Here is a 25,597-nt window from a genome sequence, read left to right as displayed (position 1 = left end):
CATTTACTTCTATTCTCTGCTGCAGTTTCTAATTTACAACAGCACTTTTCTGATGATGTGATTCAGTCACTTAGGAAACTTTAGTGAGTGTCTTGGACAAAAGCTATGCTATTGGAATACTACTTTGATAAGCCTCTCAAAAACTCCAAAAACATGACGAGCCAGAATGTTCCTTTAGGAAAGCCATGCTGATTCTTCCTCCGAAAAGCTTGTTCTTCTTTGCACTAAGTACATTCTCTCTTTAGCAAGTTTCCCGGGAACAGAAATTAAGCTTGTCACTGCAGAAATTTCTTATGGATCCCTAGTTAAAAATAATGCTGTTTCTGCTACTTCCCTCTCCCCTCAAGGGAAAAGAAGGATCAGATATGCCCTCCTGTAGTTTCGCTCGATTCTTAACATCAAACTCTGGCTATTCCTCCACTTAACTGAGAAACTGCTCTTTTCCAGTAAGCCTCTAAGTGCATCAAACTGCAACCCCAAAGTACTATATTATCTTTGAAATTTTATTTGCTTTATTATAGAGTTTAAGATATTTACAACTATCAATAGTAAAGTAAAAGAAACAGTAAACATCAATTGTAATTTCATTCGTAATATTGTCCTAGTTCTTCCTCGTCAATGTACTATATCATCTGTGACTAGAGGAATGCTGCCGGATAGGTGAACTTTCTTACACCTACTCGGTGCATATTTATCCTGTCCTTTTCTCCAAGGAATTCAGGATGGCATTCATGGCTCTCCTTTCCCCATTTTATCCTCATAACAATTCTGCTAAATAGCTTAGGGGATAGCAACTGGCTGAAAGATACCAATGCAGTTCAGGGCCACGTGAATATTCTTTCTTGCAACAGTCTCCCTCCTCACCAAATTCAGACCCACTTCTGGCCTCTTCCCTACATCTCCTGGGGAATTCTTTTTTCCAACCTGGCTTTTCTAGACTCTTGCTTCTTTAATCACTTATTTCCCGAGATCTTATGATCAGATCTGGAACTAGAACTGCAAGCAGAAGGCATTTGATATACTCATCCTTCCTGGGACAGGCTAGCAATTGCCAGAGACTTCAGCAACACTGAAATCTCCACAATATCCAATGTATAATAATTATTGTCCTAACGGTGCCCAGGAGGGAAAAAAGCAAATATCCTGCCATTTGTGGCTGAAATACTTAATAGTGAGTATACCAAACTGGGCAACTCTGACCGCACTTACAGTTGATGGCATATAGTACATCCTGCCACACAACTTCAGGCATCGTGATCTGCCCTTTGCTGTCAATAGTAGACCCCAAGCTTTGAGTTTTTATGAATTATAATATTTGAGTAATCCACTGCTGCCAAAAGCAGGCAGGACCGATAAGTCACTGTTGGAAGAACACTGTTAGCTTCACTGTAGATATCAGGCATGCTTTGCAAATTGATTATGGGTATTTCAATTAGGGTTTAAATATAATGGCACCTGGCACTGATGTAATCCTTCACCAAGCACCTCTATATATTTTATGGTTGCATCATAACACTTTTGGCTTAACATCATAGAGCCCGTTCACCTACTGAAATGAAAAATTGGATTATTTGACTGAAAGGAATGCATCTTATTTCCCCTCCCTTTGTTTTTCTCTTATAGATATCTTGGGGGCTTATAGATAGATCTTGAGGGAGATTTATCGTCTTACACCTTAAGGCAGCCGCTACCTCATAACCTGGAGGGAGTGGAGAAATTCGAACTTGGGTCTACAGACCAGCAATTTGGCTTCTAAGCCCATCAACTGCACCAGGCTTCTCTAGAAACAGTGATATCAACAGTGGCATCAGCTCATCTTTTCCTTGGATGGCCAATTCATTAAACGTGTCTCAAAAATCACAGTGAATTATGACACACACCCTCCGCCAGGGTGAGAAGTCTAGACCCTCAAGGAGCAGCCCAGGCTATAAGCCGCTGACTATAAGCAGGCACGTGGGATCTGATGGGACTGTCTGGCACAGTGGAGTCCACGGAACTCTCTGTAACATGGTTCTTTGCAAAACAACGGAGCAACGAAAAAAAGGCAGCAGGCGTGTGAGAACCTTCCCTGCGCGCCACCCGGATCCATCTCTCAAAGTCCACCTAGACTACCTATGCACCAACATCAAGGATTCTGAATCCACTGGCACTTCTGAAGTTGCCTACCAGCAGGTCAACTTAATCAGACCAAATCACGAAAGTTACAACCCACCCTTCATCCTCCACTCAGGGCTGCGCTAACTGATTTGAGTGGGAAAGGGGACACCCAGGAGCGGACCGCGCAGAGAACCCTCCTCCGCGTCCAATGAGCGCTGAGGATCCGCCACACGCCTCGATTATTGGCCGCCGCGCCCTCCTCCACCTCCTCCAATCCCCTCCTTTGTTTAGGGTTAACGGGGTGAGGAGGGGCGCGGTTGCCCGTCAAGGCCTCTGGCCAATTAGAGGGCTCACCTCCTCGCCGGCCTTTGGTCCCGCCCCCCTCCCAATTTTCTGTGATTCCTCTCCCCACCTCTCACTTCGGCGCTGCGCTGCTGCGACCCTATTCGCTGAGTGGCCATTTGCGTCACCACCTTCCTCGCCTCTTCTTTCGCTGCACTCTCTCTCCGTATCACGATTGGCTGTCGCGGCTGTCAGAGGACACCAATTGCCCTACCTTGTAATCTGATTGGCCACCCCCTCCTCTGTCAGCCCTCACCGCCTCCGTCCCTCACACCCCTCCCAGCAATCATGGCCGTTGGAGAGCCTCCGATACGCCTCCCCTATCTTATCCCGCCCACCCGCTGAGCCAGGCGCCCGTAGGCTGTGGGCGCTATCAGTCAGGCCCATCCTCTCTTCCGGCCCGCCTCCTGTAGCCGACGATTGGCTGAGGGGGGCGTCAGTGCATTCAGGAGACCAATGGAAGGCCCGGGGTGTGTGTGAAGAGGCGGCGCGCGCGCGGCGGCGGCCGGCCCGGTGGCTGTGGTAGTGGTGGCGAGGGAAGCGGCGGCCGCAGCAGGAGGGGCCGCGACGGCAGGGGGGTGTCAGCAGTAGCGGCGGCGGAAACGGAAGCAGCGGCAGGAGGAGGAGGAAGAGGCGGGCGGAGAAGAAGAAGAGGAGGAGGAGGCGGTGGCGGCGGCAACGGTCGCGAGGAGGAGGCGGTGGAGGAGGATGTGGCGCGCGGAGGGGAAATGGCCGCCGAAAACAAGCCGGAAGGTGAGCGACCGAAAGGCAGCGGCGGCGGCGAAAGCGAAGGGACGGGCTGAGGGCAGCCGGGGCGAGCACGCATGCGCCCGACCCCCTCTCCTTTTCACTGGGGGGCTCGCCTGCTGGGGGGCGGAGAGTGGCACGTTGGGCCGGGTCCCGCCGGCCCAAAGTTCCCAGGAACTGCCGGCGATATTGCCTGTCCCGGTGGGCGCAGATGCCCCTTGAGGGAGGGGCTAGTGCGGGGGGGGGCACTTGGGCGGGTGGGCGGTCCCTCCCCTGGCCCCTCCCCCTGCTTTGCATGTCCTCTTCGCCTGCCAGGGGAGGCGCGTGTGTGGTCGTGCCAAGGGGCAGCCCCTGCTGGGAAAGCTGGCCGTATGGACCTGCCTCACTATTAAAAGCGTGCCCAAATGCCCCTCCTTTGGAAAGGGAGAGCAAAAAGAGGGGAGGGGGTGAAACACCTGGGCACGGGAGATTGAGAGAGAGTCCTCACCTTGCCTGGTCTGTAGGGCACAGTGCAGTGGGGCATGCTCTGACATTAGGCTGGCTGGGCTCTGTCAGGATGGGATGGCGTGTTGAGGTAAGGTCCTGTGTTTCCAGAGGAGGGGTGCCCGGCAGCTATCACATGCTCGTATGCGCTCTTGCGCGCCAGAGACGTAAGCATCTGGTTTCTCTGTGTGCAGGCTATTGCCAGTAGGGCAGGTTTGAAAAGGCAAGGGGGCAGCGGGCCACCTGTTCTCGCCTGACGCTGGGAAGGTTTGGGAAAGTTGTGCCTGAGCGCTGAGAAAAGAGAGGAACATGTTGGTGCTTATCTAAGGGGGGAGTGTAGGCTTGTATTCTCCCTAGTCCCAGAAAAGACATCCTTAGTCTGTGTTCAGTTTTTTTTAAAAAAAGATCTCATTGAATTAGTGCTCTTTTGTGCTCTCTTTAATCACAGGGATCACAGAGAAGGTGGTTTGTCCCTTTGCACTACTAGGAAGTACTGGAGGAATTAAGCATTTAACTCATCAAGACAGAGATCTAGCTGTGAAGGCAGGCTAAGACAGGGGTGTGCATTGAAGTCACAAGCACGCATTGCATTTTAGTGCACTAGGTGCGTAGGTTCCTGCCATTCTCAAAGCTGGGAGGAAAGGGAATCTTTCTGTTGGCTGCACTGAAATGAGATCTGCGAAGTGGTGGGGTAAGGTGCAGGGGGGAAGCTGAGCATCCAATCTTTTTGATAAGAAGCTGGCTTTCTGTTTCCTCTGACCAAGGCAGAACCTAGGAACATAAACCCTGTTTTTTCCTTGGCACTCAACATGGACAGAGTGAAGCCCTTCAACAATTCACTTCTTGAATCTGTGGAAAGTGGTGGGTGTATGATTGCTTATCGTTTGGCCGTAGAGGTGCGGGCTGTGTCTTGAAAAAATAAGTGTATGGGGCCGAAAGAGAAAAAAAGAGAGCGTGCATATGCATGAGAGTGATTCTCCCTGATAATATCTTGGGCGACTCCTGTAATACGTCTGGCGGTGGACAGGCCATGTGAGAATATTCTGTTTGCTGCTTCCTTCTTAGAGGTTATAGTAGATCTTGTGAGCGATGGATCATTGTATCTCCTGGTGGCAAGGGCGTTGCTAGCTTTAGTCCCTTGGTATCGTTCAAAGAAAAGATTATATTGCTGATTGGAGTTGCCTGTCCATGCACAGTAGGCACAGAGAAGAGCATATGGAAGATCTGATTTGTAGCGTATCTGTGGCCCTTTATATGGGTCTGTATGGTCAAGCGTGTGGTGGAGTGTTCTGTGCAGATATCTATCAAGAGACATCTTTTCTTATATGGAAAAAGGAACACATTTAACTATGTTTTCTCAGGCTGTGTGCATATGTTTATAATTGGCCTTTGTACTGCCTTTTCTTATTCTCACATGTTTTACATCTGGATGGTTTTTAATCCCCAAAGGACAAGGACGCGCAGTTCAGCCATCAGCTTTTTAAAGTTTTGCTGCTTGTCTTTCATGGCATAAAGCCTTCTAAAGGAGGACATACAGTAAATGTGATCGGTCAACTCTCTGCCATTTTACCTTCATCCCTTGGTGCCTTTTTTGTTTTCTCATACATTCTCCAGTAGGTGGGTTAGTAGAAGGTAGCTTCTTCTTTGTAGATGTTCTCCACCCATCTTCTGTTTTTGAGGCGGGCAGGACCTAATGTGGTACACCTTCCATGGGGGACTAGTGGGTCATGGCAAATGTCACCTGGGGCTGCAGGCCATTGATAGTGGCAGGAGGATGGGCATTTTTAATGTCAGGTGAGACTCCTCAAAGTTAGGACAGCTGTTTGATTTGTTCGTCTTCTGTGTGGTGCGTATGTGAATTACTTATTCATCATAGTTTTACGTATGTATGATGTAGGGTGTTAGCACCCCCCTCCCCTCTTTAGTGAGCAGTCTGTGTAGAAGGCAAAAGAGCATGTAGAGTTGGCCAACCAGTGTGCCTGGTTCTCCATAGTTAATGCTGCACATTCTTTGAAAAAACATTGTTCTTCTCTTGCTAGTAGAAGATGTTGATCAGCCCCAATCTCTTGCTACATTTTGAATTTTTTCTTTGCCCTTAAGGGCCAGTTTTCATCTTTCTCACCACTATCAAATTGATTTGAGTATGTATACTGCATGTGCAAGTCATGAGTTTTGTATTAAGAGTTTAGTTCAAGTGCAGTATATTCCATCTGGTGGGGTTGCTCTCCAGATATTTTTCCTGTGTGCCTCTGCCCCCTCCCCCATATCTGTAGGTTGTAATGGATGTTTGCATTCTCATAGTGAAATGAGTGTTAAATTTCTTCAGTACCACAAAACAGATTTGGAACATGCAGTAGCTTCAAAGTGAACATTCACTTTCATTCTTGCTTGAATTACTTGAGAGGTGGCTGCCTTGTGGTGGCAAAGGTCAATTTTAAAAAATTAAAATTGCGGCGTAATATGTATGGTGTGTGTGTGTGAAATGTCAAAAATATGATTAGCTTTGGATGTACTCTGTGTGCATTGTGTGTTTGATTAACTTATCTAAACAAACTGTTTGTTGGTTTACGAGATAAGATGCTGCAGTTTGACCACATTTTAAATAATGGTTTACAAGGACAATCTAGTAAGTGCATCCCTTGAACGGATGGTTGATATAGGAATGTAGATGTCCTTTCTAAAACTAAAACAGTATGTTAAATAATGTGCCTTCACGTGTTCTTTTTTTAAAAAAGGGTAAATCAAATTGCTTTTGTGGTTGGATTCTCCATAAGGAATCGAGAATTTTGCTTGGCGTGACATAATAAGTAGTGTTGTTTCAGAGTGCCATTGTGGCTTGGAATTACTGAACAGTTCTTAATAGCTACTAAATATGAACTGTGAGTAGCGGAGTTGACAGCATGGGCATTCTTTGTGAAATTCGAAGGAAGAGAATTCGGTTTTAAAAATCAGAAGATCAAAGATAAGGCTTGTATTGCATATCCACAAGGGGGTAGTGATGTACTGTCTGAAATATTTGTAGTAGAAGCGTTGGCCGATCCCTTTAGAAATACATTAAATATACAGATCAAGGTAGTATATTTGCATTTTAACTTAACAAAATCTTTTAAAAATGCAAAAGTAAATATTTTAAAGAAACAAACACTCGGATTTTGGTTGGGTGGCTTTCTGGTCCTTTGACTAGTAAAGTTTTCTGCCCACCCATTCAGTGCCTATGCCCACACATTCTTGCTAAGGGAAACCTTAAAGCTGTGAAGTGTTTTTTTCCACGTAATTCTTCAGATGCCGTAATATGGAATGAGGGGGTGGGGAGAGAAGCCATTGTAAAACTTTAGCCATATGGATGTAATAATAGGTTCATTAAGACAAGTAGATAATTTTTATTGTTGAGGCTGAAGATGAAACCCCAAACAGTATAAAAAAATCCCATATGTAGTTGTTTTGTTTTCTGTTTTAGTGTTTTCCCCCTTCATTTACAAAACATAGTCAGAAGCATAACACCACATCTTATGTTTGTGTAACACCAGCAGGGCTGGAAATATATTTTAGATTACTAGATGTCCGTCTCATTTTTTAAAACGTGTGTTGTCAAATTAAGTGCAAGCTCTGCCCTACATCACACAACCTGGCACACATGTTCAGACTTTTCGGGCATCTTGGGACGTTTCCAGTCCAATGCAATGAAACTGAGACAGGCTCTTGTGGAAGCCCTTTGCAATAACACACGTGTACATAAAGGCATGAAGTACCTGTTCTGTTTGGTGCTCGTGCCACAGCAATGTGGAATATGCTATTGTTGCTGTGTTTGCTTTATTCTGCGGTAGAAGAGAATAAGCAATATGCAAAGCTAACTTTTTAAGGTGGTAGGGGAAAGAAACGGCATTTATTTCTTTAATGTGGCAGGGGAAAGAAATGGCTGTGTGTAGAGCCCCTAGTGCATTAAAAGCTCTCATTTGCAACTGTCCATATTCGTCTGAAAAACCTTGATGCCTTTTCTGTTACACAATCACTGTCCTGAGCGTCCGAATCCATTATTTTTTCATGTTCTGGTTCTTTGATCTGTGGTGAGGCCAGGGCATGTACATCACAGTAACAACGGCGATGTGCATCAGGATAACACAGATGAAATGGAGAACACCATGCTGGGCTGCCTTTTAAGCTTTTTTTGGTGGTTGTGCAACAGTGTTTTCCCACATAAATGTACATTTTAATGTGCTGTTCCATCCAAAATGTTGAAAGTGAGTGGATTTCACATGGATTCGTAGTTATTAAATGGTAACATTGCTTGAATTATGTAATAAACTTCCTTGCTTTAATACCTTCAGGAAGTGTGGCTTTTTCTAAACTTCTTGCATCTGAAGGTAGCTCTGACCCACAAAAGGAAGCCCCATGTGCTTTTCTCTTGCTATCCTTCCATCATTAGGTGAAGTTTTTTTTATTTTGGACAGCATTTAATATTTAATAATGGAGATCTTAACAAGCAGTGATTTAGGTTTTGTAGGTGCAGTTCATTGTAGTTTTGTTTTGTTATACTGGGTGGTTTTATTGCTTGGCATTAGATTTCATTGTTATTGTGTTGGATTTTATTGTATTTTATAAACCGCCTTGAATATGGACAATAGAAAGGTAGGATATGAATACTTTGAATAAATAAAGCTTATGGCGAAGTAAATTTTTCTTAGTATTTTGCGTGCCACTGGATTCCTTTTCTGTTTTGAGATGTAAACTGCTGTTATGTGTTGATCAAGGTAGCATATTTCCACAATCTAGTACGGCAGAAGGCCTACCTTGATCCTCATCCTGTGTTTTTGATTTGGTGGCTTTGTGCAGCCTTGTTTATCATGTGCCGGTGTCTCCTGATGTTTTGGTAATTTGAAATGATCCTTACATTTTGTTTTTCCTGGTAACTTATTAGGTACATGCCGGGAGTAGGTATGGGGTGGGGTATATGCATTACTAATGAACATTCCGCCATGTGAGCACACTGTATTCCAGACTGTGTGACTTTTGGGTAGAGCATCTTGTCTTTGCTAGTATGTGTTGATGCTCTGTGTCAGAGTGAAGTCAAGCTTGTATTACATAATTTTAAAATAGGTTACACTGTCCTTTGCAGAAACCCAGATTATTCTTGACAACCTGACAGTCATTTTTCCAACTTGGCAAATATTTGTTGTAGGTTTAGTGAGCTAGCTTCTTCTCTTCCTTTTCCCCCTCCCCCCCCCCCCCCCCCGTATTTTTCCGGGAGAGAAATGACAAAATATTCATTGGTTAATCACATGCTACTTAACCTCTGTCAGAAATATAAAGGGAGCCGTTTCTCTCCTTTTAATGATTGTACGAAGGCAAGTATCTCACTAGTGGTGTTAATCGGAGATGCTGTTCCGGTTAACTTATAAAACTTAATGTTTAATATTAATCTCTGTACTTAACTGTGTGTGAAATCAGATGGGCTGACCATCCTCAAGACTGCTGTTCTTTTTATAGATTGGATGGGTAAGACATAGTTGGTAGAGCTGTACAATATTCTGTAAATGTTGGAGGGCAGGTCATTCTCCAGCTCTATATGTTCTTTGTCCATGGAGATGGTCTCTCAGAGTGCTTCTGATGTACACTTTGCTTGAGTTACAAACAACATCTTATTGACAATCAACTGTTTGCTTTCCATTTTCCTTTCTATTCCAACATGTAAACGCTCTGGAAGATATCCAAGGAGGAATTGCTTCATCTTTATGGGGTGTGTGTGGGGGGGTATTTTTTAAGAGGCTGGCAGGACCGTCCTATACATAGTTATTCCAGTCTGTTGGCATGGACTTTGAGTAACTCTGCATAGGACCGCATTGTAATTATTCCAGTCTTTATGGGAAATGACACCTGTTGGTATGGTGGGAATCTTGGATTGGCCGTGGCCATTTGAGCTGCAGAAGCTGCTGGGCTCTTGATGTGCGCACACCGCTGGAAGAGGGCTGACATAGGTTGACCTTGCTGTGTCAGTGCTGGCTTTTTGAGGGCTGTGTTTTTAATGTCGGGGCATATGGGAAGTTTTGGTAACCTAGGATGGCTAATACTTAAAGCATCGTTTTGTTTTTCCATTTCCTCATCATGAATTGGCCCCTGTTTTGCCATCTGTAACAGGGCTGACTAATTAAAAGCAAAACATTTCCTTTGGAAGGTTTGCAGGGCTGTTCTTGCAGCCCTAGAGACCTTAATGAACTACATTTAGATCTACCACCCTTTATCTCTGTGCCCGCAGTTCCCTACTGCTGTTGTGGGATGGTATCCAAGTGTCTTGTCTCTTTTTGGTCAAAGCAGTGTATTCTATGGTCTGTGCTGAAGTTTATCAGGAGAGAGAGAGAGCTTTTTTAAAAAAAACTGTATACATCACTTAAGGTTATATTGGAGTACTTGGGACCAACAATATCACCAGCACAGTTCTCCACTGTGGTAGAGTAAGAATATTCCAGAACTGCTTTTTCCAAAGGTGTACTTAGATTTTGAGGCACATAATATTTAAGTGAATATTTATGCTAGGGTATAAAATTTGAAAGGGCGACAATTAGTAGTTAACAAGTGAGTCGAGATGGGTGGATTCTCTGGATGAGCATTGCATGGTTTTGAATTAGTTTACTGCTGAGTTACAGCTTGAAATAGTTGTGCTCTTATGTTGGTATTTGGACAGTTAAAGCAGGAGAAGAATTTAGATTGATCATAATGTTGCAGCACTAGGTACAAAACCATCGGTCTGGTCTTCCAGTTTGCTGACGATGTCTGTTGCAGAGCAAAAAAACCCTTTTTTTCAAATTATCTGCAGTGCTTCCTTTATTGTACACTTTGGACTTGTTTGGAGTTTAGGCTTTGGAGGAGATCTTTTGGTTTGACTATTCTTTTAGTGCTGATATACACAGCTGCTCTTAAAAGTTACAGTTTTATTGACTGGTCATAGGCTGTGGGCAGCAAGTCACCAACAGAAGGATCTCAGCTGTGGAATTTGCTGTTAGGCTATCAGAGCTTACCTGATTACCTTCAGGATTTGCTGGAATCCACAGCTGTCCTTGAGCTTCTCAGCCATGGCCAGACTAGGAGCTACTGCTGCTTTTTTTTAGTGTTTTTAGGATTGGAGTAATAGAGCCATGTCTGCAGAAGATGAGTTTGAGCTCGACTTGAAAACTGGAAAACTCCCTGCTCTTCAGCCCAGTAAGAAATGGTAAATAACACTTTATTCTGCTGACTTCTTTTAAAAGCTGCTGAGTGTAGTTTGACCTGTTGGGAAATTAGAGGCTCTGAATAAATGCAGTTGGGATTTTTTGGATTGGTATGCTACTTCTGTCAGCTTTTTATTTCGTGGAAATGTCATTTGGCATTTTGAGGCTTAGGAAAATGAGGGAACTCAACCCAAGTTTGCCAGCCCAGTCATCAAATGGGTGTGCAGTCTAGGTCTTTAGTATCTCATCTGTTCTGGCCACAATAAGGAAGCCTCCTGGTCTCTGACTCATGTCCTGATACAGTCTCAGTGCTCGCAGCTGTTCAGCTTTTAAAAAAGGAGAGTAAGGAAAAACTTGATAAGAGGTCTATACAACTATGTAAGGAAGAAGCTCTTCTCCCTCTCTTGTGATATTAGAACACGGGGTCATATTCTGAAGCTAAAGGATGAGCAATTCAAAACAAAGGGAAGTATTTCTTCACACAGCGCATAGTTAAATTGTGGAACTCTCTGCTCAAGGATGTAGTGATGGAGGCCAACTTGGAAGTCTTTAAGAGTGGAGTGGACATATTCCTAGAGGACAGGGCTATCCAAGGCTGCTAGTCATGATGCATTCCTATACTCTCTATCAGAAGGACATGCCTATTAGATTAGTTGCTATGGAGGACAGGTGGGCTAATGCTGCTGCAGTTGTCTTGCTTGAGTGCTTCCTAGATTCCCTTGGTTGGCCACTGTGTGAACAGACCACTGAACTTGATGGGCCTTGGGCTAGTCACAGCTCTACGGAGCTCTCAGCCCCACCCACCTCACAGGGTGTTTGTTGTGAGGGGGGGAAGGGAAAGGAGATTGTCAGTCCCTTTGAGTCTCCTACAGGAGAGAAAGGCGGGATATAAATCCAACTCTTCTTCTTCTTCCTTAGTCTGATTATGCTTGGCTTTTCTGATGTTCTTACAAGCAGCTTGCAAGACTCCTGTGACCCACTGATCTGTTCCTGTCCATCATTTTTTTATACAGCTGAATCAGTGCGTGGGCTTGCATGGCCTTGCAACCACCCCTGTAGATTTAATATAGGCCGGGTTGTGGGATGGATACTATATCAACTTGGTAGTATATTGCCTGCGTAAGTTTTTCTCCCCCCCCCCCCCACAACCTTTCGTTCGCATGATTCTCATGAGCATCCTGTTCGAGCACCTGACTAGGCCTAGAAGATTCTTCTTTCACAAGTTGCGGCACCCAGGTGATGGATGAACGAGGAGGGTTACTCTCCTTCCAGGATTTGAGGGTGGCTTCTGCTTAAGAGTACCATCTTGAACTTGATTATTGTTTTGGGGGTAAACAAGAGCTTTCGCTCTCTGGGATATTTCATCTACCTGACTTCATTTGCAACAGCCTTCTTTCTATTCTGAAGCATGGTTTGTTCTTAAACTGGACAAAAGGCTAGCATAGACTTTGCTTTTGAAAACTTAAAATGCAGTCCAGGGCAGGGGAGGCAAAAGCAGTCAGGGGGCAACGTGGTGATTCATAAATACCACTTGTTCTGGCATATGTAGAGGAAGCATTTGGATTTATACCCCCCTTTCTCTCCTGTAAGGAGACTCAAAGGGGCTTACAATCTCCTTTCCTCCCCCTCCCCCGCCCAACAAACACCATGTGAAGTGGGTGGGGCTGAGAGAGCTCCAAAGAACTGTGACTAGCCCAAGGTCACCCAGCTGGCATGTGTTGGAGTTCACAAGCTAATCCGGTTCCCCAGGTAAGCCTCCACAGCTCAAGTGGCAGAGCGGGGAATCAAACTCTGTTCTCCAGATTAGAGTGCACCTGCTTTTAACCACTTCACCAGTGCTGAAGGACCTACACAAGTGCTAAAGAGCAGTGTGATGCAGGAGTGCCAGCACAGCCACTGCAGCATCTCATGCTGGCACAAAGACAGGTCAGACCACAGGAGGTGCCATCACCCAACACAAGCCTTCAGCTGATGCCTTGCTTGCTGTTGCCACTTTCCTGGTCAAGGTGTTGTATCCATTTGCCATTTGCAAGGTAAGCAATTGGCCTATTGTGGCTGAATCCACCATGCGAGGGAGCTGCTGTGGTTGGTGCTAGAATAGCTTTCAGCTGGTTCTGACCTGGGTTGGTCAGCAGCTGCAACGAGGCAGCAGTTTGGAGATGGGCATCTCCTCAATAAAGTTTAGCTGTAACTTCTTCATGCCTTCATGTGAGGAAGGGAGAAGGACTGGAGGGATGGAGTTAGAGGTGGGAGGGGGACAGAACAGGGAGGGTTCTGGCAGGTGGCAGCCAGGGGCAGCAGAATAGAACAACTGCCAAGAGCTGAATCCTCCCCCTTCCAATGGCCCTTGTTATTTATATACGCTGATGAATTGATTGGGATGAGCTGTGGTGGCTACTATCATGGCGAAAGCATGCAACAGTTCATGCTAACATTCGTGGTCTTCGAGCCATCCTGCCTGGAGAAGACATCCGAAGGTTGGTCTGGCCAACCTGAGTGGGAAACGCACTGGGCCAGGGCCTGAGGGCATGCTTGGGCTCCCTCCCCATGTCGGGGCTCTGTGTCCCCCACCCCACCCTGTCATGTTTTGCTGCCTGAGTCTTATCAGACTTTTTCGTAAGGTTGCTACTACCCTTATACCCATGGTGGCAAACCTATGGCACTCCAGATGCTCATGGACTACACGGGCTGATGGGAATTGTAGTCCATGAGCATCTGGAGTTCCATAGGTTCGCCACCACTGCCTTATACTGTGTCCTTGAAAAATTATTGCCCATCATATTAGGAGAAAACAATAACACCTTCTGATTATTACAGGGTACTTGAGTATCTGGTACTTTAATCTTTTGTCTCTCAAAGGTTTGTCAATCCTTGTCTTTTAATTATTTCGCTCTCTCTCCCATAATTATTGTTAAAGTCAGGATCTCTGTCTCCAAAATGAATTTGTCTCGCCTTTGCGCAAGACTGAAGAATGAGGGCCTGGAAGCAAATTTAGTGACTCCAGGGCTTTATAGAGAAAAGGCTAGCTGGCTGTCTCATGGAGCAGCAAACTACACTGGTGTGTGTGTGTGTGTGTGTAGTTGCTTTGTTCATCTCCAAGAGCTTGTTGAATTTGCAGCCTGTCACCCAGATGGCTATTTTTAGTTCTACTACTGCTTTCCAAATTTTGCCTTCTATGTTAAAGCTTTTTTTGGTTGTTGTTAAAGATTAGTCTAAGATGTGTTTGATCTTAGGCAATAATTGGAGTCTGTTTACTCACTGCAGTTCATTTCATTAATTTGGTGTTTACTTCTGTCTGAACTGAATGGAAGCTTGCAGGATGACCACTTGGTATGTTCAGCAGTGTTTGCGGCGTGGCCCAGATGGTGCTGCCCATATTGCTCTATGATCTAACAGCCTCCCTTCACAGGGGCTCAGCTGCAAAGTAAAAGTGTTGCACACATAAAAGCAGTGTACTTTGAATAGGTTGTAGTTAGTTGTACAAGAGCAATTGCATCAGGGGAGTCCTGCTGCCAGAGATAACTTAATTGAATTAATCTGATAGTTTTCTTGTGTCATGTCCTAGGCTGAAGAAGTGACAGGATGCTCAATCCAGCGTTCTTTTTCAGAGCTTCAAGAGACACGTCTCAAACTGGATAATCATTATGCAGTGTGTTTCCAATGATATCTTTATACCCTTTCCCCACAATACTTTTCTCTGTGCTCACATTGCCTGGAGGTATAATCCAGCAATTCTGTTCATGAGCAGTAACTTTGTTAAATACTTTTCACTGTTCCCTTTTGTAGGTCTGCTGCTGAATTTGGCGAAAAGTTTCCTGCTGAGGCTCCAATCGCTTTGTGCCCAACACTTATCTCATGGGGCAAATTATTTAGCTCGAAAACATAAATTTCTCCCTGTTTGTGACCTTATCTGAGTGTGTGGGATAATAGGGGCAGCGAAAGGCTGGCGCTGACACAGCTGGTTTTGTTAGCGTTGGAAATGTTCTGAAAAGGGCGGCCAAGCAAGTACACAAAGGTTTGTTAAACAAATATAGCATCAGGAATAATTCATTTTGGACCGACTTAATCATTCCAACTCTTGCTGAGACTGGTATTGCTTATGATGCGGGCCTATCATAAGAAGGTACGGTCATGTTTGGGCAGCACATTTTAGCCTGCAAGTGGGGGTTCATGCGATTGCATGCTCTTTCGTACACATTCTTAGGCACGAATTTCCACTTGCAGTCTGAAGCCGGATGTTCTAAGAGTATCCAAAATGCTGAAGTCTATCCGCTGTTGCTTTAGGACTGGGAAGGTTTATTTATTTATTGGATTTATTCGCTGCCCTTCCCTTAAAAGGCTCAGGGCCTTTTCCATCATCCGATACAGCAATACATAAAATCATAAATACTTTAAAATTACACTCTAAAATATAATTTGAATTTAAAATATCTCAACCTGGATTCCTGCAAGCTGTCAGTTCAGTTTGCACATGGGTCCACCTTCCGTTGTAAGTTTACTAATGGGACTTCTGCAGAGGGATCGGAGGAAACGAAGAAAGGGAAGGGAAGGAAAGTTATAAAAAGGGGAAAAATAAAACAAAGAACATTGGGATGGTGAAAGCAAGGAAAGAAGGGGGGGAAGAGGAGGAGAGGAATAAAGGAGTGCCAGAACCAAGCTCTGTTTGTGAGTGTGCTTGCACATGTACGTGTGTACCTATCTCCAAAGCAAATATGCTTTGTGGGGTGGGGAGGTAAGGGAGCAACCTTTCATACAGCAACATTGAGCCAGGAATATTTGGTGTTCTCCATGACTGGGGGCTGCAATCAACATTCTTCCAGCCCCAGTGAAATTTAGCCGAGGTTAAGCCACGGCATCTTGTTTTTACAAAGGAGACTGAAAATGTTGTGGATAAACTGGGAGGCTAATCCAGGGCTTGCATGCCTGAACTTTCAAGCAGATTTAGCTGGGCTGTAGTTGTAACTGTCTGCTAGATGTTGCTAAGTAGGTCACAAAAATGCAGTGTGGGTACAGCGTGATGGGATGTAAAAAGGGTATATTTTGCCCCACTCTGCAGAAATTCCTAATTTATTTATTTATAGTTATTAAAATATTTATACCCCATTTTCCCCTTGTGTCTCAAGGTGACTCAGAATTTCAGGATCAAACACAGATCAGATGTAATAAAGTCTGATTAATCTGCCTCCTCAAGAAAGTGCCTGTAGTTTAAACTCAAGGCAAAGCCCTCATAGTATTTTCGAAGGCTTTCGTGGCTGGAATCAACTGGCTGTTGTGGGTTTTCTGGGCTTTGTGGCCATCAGCTGGTAGTTTTTGTTCCTAATGTTTCACTCACATCCATGACTAGCATGTCATGGTTAGATAAAGCCCTCATAAATAACATGGTTTTACTGGACCTCCCCAGGGCTTTTCTTCCCAATTCTTGTAGCCTGGTCCACAAGATAGGAGCTGTCCTGTAGGAGCTGTCCTGTAGAAGGAATGGGTTCTAGTAGATGCTGAACATATCACCTGAAGTAGGGGAATTAACGGAAGGTGGCAACGCAAAGATTACAGTTGGCCCATGAAGATGTACAGACAGAGACCATCCTTTGGTAGGATTTGTATTGGCAGAGGTATGAGTAAAGCTGTTGTCAATTGGTTTTAACATAATTTGCATTTTACCACTTTTTATATGCCATTAAAGGTATTGTATTTGTATTTGTATTTGAGTAAAGCTGTTGTTAGGGGTGGTCTCTGTTCACGTGGTGTGCCGAAGGGCTGGCAAAATTGGTTTCCCTGTAGTTAGGACTTTGCATGGGTACAATAATACGAGCAGTTGGCTGGACCATGTGGCAGTTGCTACTGTATCATATGGCAGCTGTGTGGAGCTTTCCTTGCTTGGAATCAGGGGACAGCAGTTTGGATGTTGCTCTCCTAATGTTGGCTGCAACATTTTGGCAGATCTGCTGCAAGTTTGATGTGATTGAATGCCTAGTTCTCTTCAGTCACAAGAGGCCTTCACACTAGTGCCCACACTGGAAGCTGTTGTTGCAGTGCTTAAAATGTACATAAAAAGAGCTGTGCTGTACCAAATCAAATGCCCCCAACTACTTCAGCATTCTGTTCACACAATGGACAACCAGCTGCAACAGCATTTTTCCACCCATGTGCCCCAGCAACTGATACAGAGATGCATACTTGTACTGGAGGGAGTAGATATTCATCATGATGAGTAGCTATCCGGCCTAGTAGCCACTGGTAGCCTCATCCTTTATGAGTTTGTCCACTCCCCTTTTAAAGCCTTCCAAGTTGTCCATCACACCATCCTGTGGCGGCAAGTTCTGCAGTTTAACTATGCACTGGGTGAAAAAGTATTTCCTTTTCGTCTGTCCTTAATCTCCCATTCTTCAACTGCAGAGGATGACTCTGGGTTTTGGTCTTATGAGAGAGGGAGAAGACTGTCCACTTTCTCCACACCATGCAACTTCATATTTGCTTGCTGCCCTCAGTATCTACCTTGTTTCCCCAAAAATAAGACCTACCCTGAAAATAAGCCCTATCATGATTTTTCAGGCTTTTTGGAGGAGGCTTAAAATATAAACCCGATTCCAAAAATAAGCCCTAGCGGTAGTTACAGATCAGGATGGTGTTATCCAGCAGGGTGCTTCCTGCCAATGAGGATGCAGCTTGCATCACACATGACAGGGAAGCAACAGGGCTGCCGAGAGCCCGCCTTAATGAATTGTGAAGGTACCGTATTTCCCCTAAAATAAATCCTATCTCGAAAATAAGCCCTAATGCATCTCTTGGTTCAAAAATTAATATAAGACCCTGTCTTATTTTCAGGGAAACACGGTAGCTTCTGGCATTCCATATAAATTGCAAAACTGTGAATGTTTTCTACTAGGAACTTTGATCACCAGAGGCCAGGAGTTTCAAATTCACCTTTTTGAATCACCAGAAGATTTAAGAACCAGTAAAAAAAAGATGTGGGCGGGGAGGGGGCATGGGTGTGTGATTTGCTGTTGTGTGCTTTTAAAATTTTATGGTCCATGTTGCCTCCTTTGGGAGGACGAAGCGCAAGGAATGTGAATGCAGTGATAAAATTACCAAGACTTTATAGTATGTAATTAATTCAGAACTCTTTATGGACTTTTATTAGTTGGCTTTTTTGTTTGGTTTCCATTTGAACTTTAGTATGCACGGAACAAAATGTATTTAGATGAATTGACTCCAGATCTTGGGGTGCACTCCAGTCCCACTGTTTTCAATAGTATAGTCTTTATGACCATTTAGTGTGTATGGTTCCTTGATACTTTTGTCTTAGGGGCCCAGGTTCTATTTGAGCCGAGTTACTTGTAACAAGGCTATGGTGGATTCCGCACAGGCCAGACACAGTGCCCCAGGGATGGTTAAAATGCCGTTCCTGGGGCGCTGATAGCACAGCTGCCACCTCCACGCCGAGGCAGCACTGTGCTTCCCCTGCACCCGGAGCGGAAACGTTGTTTTCCTGCCTCATTCAATGAATGAGGCTTTGGGGAAACAGCTTTCCCCTGCTGGCACTGTGCAACGGCACCAGGTTGGAGGCGCCACTTTTTGGCGCTTCCATTCCCCCCCCCCCACTTACCTTTTCTCTCTGTGTGGGCGTGCCTCCCTGTCCCTGCAGAGCTCCGCAGCGAGAGAAGGTAAGTGTGGGGAAACAAAATGGAGGCGCGGGCTGCGGCCACTCTGGAGCCGCTCGCACCTCAGCGTGCGAACGGCCCTGGGGCTCCACTGGCATCATATATACTGGTGAGAAGCCGCTGTAATGGCCCATGCGGAATCCACCTACGAGTTGTCCTGCCAGGCTGTGCTCCACACTCTCTCCCCAGAGCCGGTGAGCTATTGTATCTTTTTCTCGCTATTTATTTCAAAGTTTTAAAAAACATATTCTGCTTATCAGCTCGAAAAGTGTCTTGAGGCAGCTATTTGAAAATGAATTTAGCTGTTTGGAGCTTCTTTTCCATGAACGATTTATATTATCTGCCCAGCAAGGTGAAGATCATGCGGAAAGAGATCTAGGAGGCTAAAAATGCAGATATCACTAAGAGGCCATCCCTTGGTCCCTTCTATCATTAGGTCACTGTGTGGAGTTAATAGGCTTAGAAGCTGTGTGAATAGTGGTGGCTCTGTCCTAGTCAATGTGACATCTGTGTGCAATGTCAGTATCTGGCATAAAAACTAGAATCTCTCATTTTCTTCTCTTGCCACCACCTTCCCCAGCATTGTCTGCTTTTTTGGAAAAAACAAATGGTTTTAAATCACCCGGAGAGGGTTGATTCTTGTAAAAATATGATTTCTGTGCATCCAATGTGATTCTGTTGTCTATTGAGCCCATGTTGACTTTACAAACAGGAAAGAAGGATTTTTAGCTGACATATTAAAACTCATGACTGGTAGTTGTCTCTCAGTGGAACATGCAAGAGGTTTTGACATTACATAAGTTATGTGTGTTATTTTGGGGGGGTATGTGTATATGTTGCTGAGATTTACTTTAAGGTTCTTCAATATCTCTGTTAAAAAACTCTTTAGAAACATCAGCTTGTGGTCTAAATGTCACAGATGCACTATTCTAGCTTGTATTCTCAAATTTGCAAATAGAAGCTCCCTCCCAGTTCATTAGTCATGTTGATGGTAGAAGAATACATTTCCAGGTTGCCCATATTAAGCTCCTGTTTATATTGCATAAGTCTTAAATTTCCTCTGTTCATTAGTGAGAGAAGGGGTCCTCTTGTCCTTAACTCTGTCTTAGAAGATTTATGATGCTCCTTGAATAGAAGGTGTTCTCGAGTCGCTGAGATAAAAAGCACACTTGCTGCAGGCTTAAAAGCTTCCTGTGCCATCATCAATTGGGCTTGCATCTCTGCCTGTCAATATAGCACAGTGATCTTCTACCCATAGGTCAAGACCTTCAGGTGAGTTTAGGACAATTCTCTGCTCTGTCACAAGCCCTGGCGCAGATGCCCTTCCTTGCTACCTTTTGGCTTGACCTTCTACTAATGTGAATGTAGTGCATGCTGCCCATGACATGTGTGCTGATAGGGGCAACAGGATGCAAAGGTAAAGTCATTCAGTAGTGGAGAGTATTATTTTGAGCACAGGTGGTTTCAGGAAAACACTTCTTTGCTTCTGTACACATTTCCTGGGTTGGCCACCTGCTCTCTCTGCCAATGTTCTGTCTGCACTTTGCAGGATGGAGTTTTCCTTCCTTACTGTGATGTCATAACTCCAGCTTCTCATCTTCCTAACACATGACACATGTGAGAGTGACTTCCTGTTGTTTTCTTCCTTAGCTCAGAGCGTCACACACTTTTCCCTGGGTAGTACAGGTTGGCCCTACATCCAGAAAGGATTAAGACTGCTGGAAACCCTAGATTCCTGTCTGGCCACATGGTCATGGAACCATGGGTATTGCAAAGGCTCATAGGTAGACCCGGTTTCCAGTATGGGGTGTTCTTTGGTTGTGTATCTCCTGGCAAAGCTGTTGAGACTTTGCCAAGCATTTGCAGCATTCTTGACAATCTGTGCAGTGCCACTGAGTCACACAATATTTCAGATGCATATGGGGTTTTCTGGGCCTTGGTTGCCTGTGTTTGCGCTAGGAAGGACCATATATCAGCACAGCCCATTGGGGCAGATGGATGGTACCTTTGAGCTATGTGATACATGAATTTTATGAAAGTAGTAAATGGGGGAAATTGTTCTGCACAAGATTAGAACTGCCCTTGTGTTTTGATTTGTGTCCTGCTCTGTCTTGAACTAGGGCCAAAGTTGCATTGCTTTAATGTAGAAAGTATAAAGGTTTGTTATCCCATGAGGAACTATTTCCAAAGACTTCTAAGACTTGCTAGAATACTGAATACCCCTGTGCAAGGGACAAAGAAAATTAATACAATGAAGAGGCTACACTTATGTACTAGGAAGTCTCAAATGGCTTAACCTACTAAGACTGGACTTTAATTTAAGCTGTATTTGATGGTGGTTGGGTCGCAGACTGGGAAAGATGTCAGCCTTTTGTTTCTTATGTGCAGTTGCTGACCTTGTGGAATACAAAGGGTGAGAACATGATTGAGGCAAAAGCTTTAATTCTGTATTAGCTGCTGGCCTTGGGTTCCTTGTCATTTTGAGAGGGAAAAAGCATTAACATGACATTATCTCACTGAATGTTTTTGTCCTTCATGTGCAAACTGGCTTTCTTGTATCAAAGAGAAGGCGTACATCAAATAGTTTCAGTGTCTTGGTGTTTTTTTTAAAAAAACAGCAATACAGAAAAAGGATATTGTTCTCAAACCGTTTTTAACAATTAAAAGATGCATGCACTGGGTTTCTTCTAAGAGTTTTCTTTTCCAGAACATAAGAAATGTAGACTAAATAGTCTTGTGGTTGATGGAAGCATTTCACTTTTTCCCTCCCTTTCAGATGATCATGGGAACAGCAATGGAAGTCATGTAAAAATCTTTTTACCGAAAAAGCTGCTTGAATGTCTACCAAAATGTTCCAGTTTACCAAAAGAGAGGCACCGTTGGAACACTAATGAGGTAGCTAGATCCAATTTATTTGTTTTCAATGGTTTGTTTGTGTGAATCTCAGAAAATGGGGGTAAAAAAATTAGAGAGACCTATCTTGGTCACAACGTTCGTAAGCAAGCCACAAGGGATGATTTAGAACGGCTATTTTGAATGGTTTGGTGTTTTATTTTTAAATACAGACAGAACATGGACTCTCCATGTGGCAGGTGTTGGCATTTGTTTGCATCTCTTGCATTTTGCTTCCCTCCAAGGTATAGTTAAAATCTGTGTGTATCTGATTTAAATGCTCTTACACTTGTCAGGAATTAATGAAGATGTAGCTTTGGTGTGCCACTGTCTTGAGTGTTAATTTGATAAAGACAGAGGAGGAGGACAATAAAACTTCTCAACATCAGAGCAACTCTTGGCCCTGGCTGCACGATAATCTTTCCTGCTTTGCGAAACTGATTTACTGTAGCATCTTTTTGAGCATGCAAAAAATGAATCTCAGTCACACGTGAAACATTAGGCAATATCTGCGAGAAGCTTTCTGGATTGGGGCTTTGTGGGGCGGGGGGAAGTAGGCTGTTCGGGCTGTGAGGAAGGTAGTATTTTTGGAGCACATATTTTTCTGTTCTAAGATAAGTTGGGACGTAAGATTCGTGGGTACGTTTTTGCTGGATGTAGTGGGGGCATGATCCAGCCAAAGCTAAGCACTTCTGGATTCTGTTGAATTCAGCTGAGTCAGTCCACTAGTCTATTGAGTTTCTGATACTGGGCATGAGAAACAGGCATGGGAGTGGGTTTGTGAAGGGTTGCTCGGTATGTGTGTGGTGGGAGAGATGAATGGTTGGAATGATCCTCTCACGAACACCGTAAGACACCGGAAGTTTGAGCAGGCTTGTTTCCTTCTCTTAAACCGATGTTCAACTCCCCTTAATATTCTGTGATTCTTCCAGGGCAAATGAGCATGTTCAGCCTTCCTCAGGCTGTGTTTGGGTTTCTCAGGTTAATCTGTTCTGTGTGTTGGGAATGGCACCCGGCATACAGAAACACAAGCTTTTGGTTTGGCAGCTGGCCCTGGTTTGGCATCTTTCTCCTATTTTTACAAACACTGCAAAACTTGGCGTTGGGACTTGTCAACTGCTTTCCTAAAGCACACCTTAAGCTCTGCAGTGTAGTGGGAGGGGTGGGCTTGCCTGTAGAAATGGTGTTTGTTGAGGAGTGGAGTGGGCGGGGGGGGGAGGTGTTTACTGTTCATCTGGGAGCTTTCCCAAAGCACCATGACTGACTTTGGTGGTTGTACAGGGCAATTGTCTCATAGCTCGTTCAGAGGAGAATGACAGGATTAATTAGGAACAAGCAGCTTACTTTCCCCACAGCCGATGACTGACAAAAACTGTCAGCCCTGCAGTATTGTGGGTCAATTTCCCCATTACACTTATTCTATCTTACTCCTTTTTTGCTAACTTAGTGGTGTGAGGAAACCCCAGCACTTTTCTTGGGGTAGGAAGAACTCTGTTGGAAGACTAGAGAAACTTTCTCTCTTTTTTTCCCACCCCCAGCTGTAGCTTAATATCCTGTGTGTTGCTAGGGTTGTGTAGCAGCATAAAGGTGTCTTTCGTGCATACTGTGGTTCTTGTTTTGGGAGATGCTGGAGGGAGCCATATTTGTTGCACGTCTGGTGTGTGTGTGTGTGGGGTGGGGGGAGGTTCTCTACATGCAGAGATTTCCATCTTCAATATTCACGGTTCCCTCTATTGACTGGCATAGCCTCCAGCCCCTTACAGGTAGAGGGTCCAAGCTGAGAGTCTGCAAGGAACTGCTAGAGGAGGGGATTTGGAAATCTCTTCTTAGGCCTCTTCCGCACATGCAGAATAATTCATTTTCAATCCACTTTCACAATTGTTTGCAAGTAGATTTTACTATTCCGCACAGTAAAATCCAGCTGCAAAGTGAATTGAAAATGGATTAAAAGTGCATTATTCTGCATATGCGGAAGGGGCCTAAGAGTCTGTAAACTCCCAGGGATTCCTCAAATTGACAGTCACCTGCTCCCTGCATTGCATGATATCAGAGCATATTCTGACTTCCCCAGATCATTGGAAGGGTAGTTAGCAGACACTTATATTTTCATGGGTGTGTTGACTTCCCCGTGTATATAGAGGCCTTTACCTAGTCTGTAAAAGCCTGGTTTAGCTGATTTGATTGACACAAGTAACTGACGCTTCAGAGTGATATAGTGACAGCAAGGTTTCCATTGATGTACCTTGGGGATGAACCAGATTCCATTATTGAGTCCACAGGAGTAGAGTTTGAGGTGACTGGTGACTCCTTGGCTGGTGACTCCTTGGCTGTTGGTCCTGAGTGGCCAGCATTGAGGAAGTGGTTGGTGTAGCTCAGGCTTCACGGCCACCATGACAACCACGCAGCTGTCTGCGTGTGTATCCTGTTCCAGACATCTAGTATGGTACATGCTCAGGTAGTTTTTCAGATCTGATGATGGGGTGTGGGATCCTTCATTGATTTCTTATGGACAAATCATTGCCAGGTGAGAATGGGATGTCACAGCATTCTTCCACCTCTGCGCAAATGGGAGAATCCAGTAAGGTTGTTTTTCTTCTGGAAAATAGCAGATTTTAGAATGCTATACATATTCCAGTAACCTGTAATGGTTGTATCCTGTTTATGGAGCAGTGCTTGAAGACTGCTCGTCTTCAAGGGGCCGATGGGAATTGTTGTCCATGAACATCTGGAGAGCCGCAGGTTGCAGACCACTGAGCTAGTTAGACCCTTCTCAGGGTATCATTGCAGGTGGATCTGTGACTGGCCGTTGCCTTTCCCCCTAGTGTTACAGAATTCTCTCTGCCAGAAGACATGCTTTCTCAGTCACTCTTCTCCATTATGAGAACGGCACAAACTTTTTAATTCCCTTTTAAAACTTAGAATACTGCCTTTCCTATGTTCAAAGAAGTTCACAATAAAATTCTCCAATGCAGTTGCAGTGTGAACTGTAGCATAGGGATTAATTAAACAGCACAAACCATCAAATTACGGAGTGGCCACTCTCTTTGCCCAGTGTTGCATTAAAGAAAAATGTCTTACATCCCTAGTGAGATCTGAAAGGGAATATTAGAGCCACCAGAAATCCTGGTTCTTGCCACCATTCATAGTTGTCAGATTCCAGGCCTGGCAGAAGGGCTTGTGTCCCAGTCTCAGAGCGTGGACTCACATGGGGAGGGATTCTTTTTCCAGTATGCCCACCAAGGGTATTGAAAGTTAAAAACCAGCTTCTTGAATTGACAGATGGCCAATATCATAGGCATAGGACAGACTGTATAGGAGAATTTGGATTTATATCTTGCTCGTGTCAACCATAAGGAGTCTCAAAGTGTCTTACAAACACCTTCTCGTTTTGACCCACCATTTGGGTAACACTGCCCTGTGACACTAACAAGCTGTTTGGGGAGGAGAGAAATTATGTATTTAAACAACGCCTTTCTCATACCTGTTGCTGTCATCAGGTGTTTGGGAATTTGCTTTAGATTGTTCCATTGCAAATATAGGGTGTAGTCTAGCAGATTAGGGTGAGTGAAAAATAGTAAGATCTTACCTGTGGTGTTTAGCATCCATGGTAACAGGTTTATACGGAGGCAGGAAAACTGCGTTGAAAAAATAACACATGTCAATTGATATTTAATCATCTTATTTTTTTTCCTTCTGGTTTGCACATTTCATGCCAGAATTTTTATATTCCTTTTTTTTAAGGTGGCAGTTTTATCAATATTTCTTTTAGCAGCTGTCTTTTTTTCTTACAGGAAAAAAAAACACCTTATAAAATAATGTTTGGTGTTACCTTTGTCTATCTGTCTAAGTTATTTGTGATTGAAATGGGTACCTGCGATTTAGTCTTTCTCACATTAATGGGTTCCCTTTGCTAACTGTTACAAACAGAATTAGGAACCCATTCTGCTTTTGTTACTAGATGGAATGAAAGCTCACTTTTGGAACATAAACCTCTGAGATATTATCAGGTGTCAAACTCGCGGCCCTCCAGATGTTATGGACTACAGTTCCTACAGTTCCTATCAGCGTGGTGCTGGCAGGGGATGATGGGAACTGTAGTCCATAACATCTGGAGGGCCACGAGTTTGGCACCTATGCTTGACCTCTGGTCTTTTTGGTAGTTCAGAGGCTGTAGAAAAA

At 44.3% G+C, this 25,597-nt stretch overlaps 1 protein-coding gene across 1 annotated transcript in view; it reads left to right on the top strand.

Moving 5' to 3' along the window:
* The first annotated feature begins 2,730 nt into the window (after positions 1–2,730).
* LOC125445459 (calmodulin-binding transcription activator 1-like) overlaps positions 2,731–25,597 on the top strand; it is a 507,643-nt gene continuing 484,776 nt past the window's right edge. The window contains exons 1-2 of the mRNA XM_048518495.1: positions 2,731–3,192; positions 21,303–21,421. Of these exons, the coding sequence (XP_048374452.1) occupies positions 3,168–3,192; positions 21,303–21,421 (144 nt within the window). The 5' untranslated portion in view covers positions 2,731–3,167. The remainder of the gene's footprint in view (positions 3,193–21,302; positions 21,422–25,597) is intronic.

This window comes from Sphaerodactylus townsendi, linkage group LG16 (genome assembly GCF_021028975.2).
Source record: "Sphaerodactylus townsendi isolate TG3544 linkage group LG16, MPM_Stown_v2.3, whole genome shotgun sequence".
Taxonomy (NCBI): Eukaryota; Metazoa; Chordata; class Lepidosauria; order Squamata; family Sphaerodactylidae; genus Sphaerodactylus; species Sphaerodactylus townsendi.
Note: the sequence above shows the minus strand (reverse complement) of the source record. Positions and strands in the feature narration are given on the sequence as shown.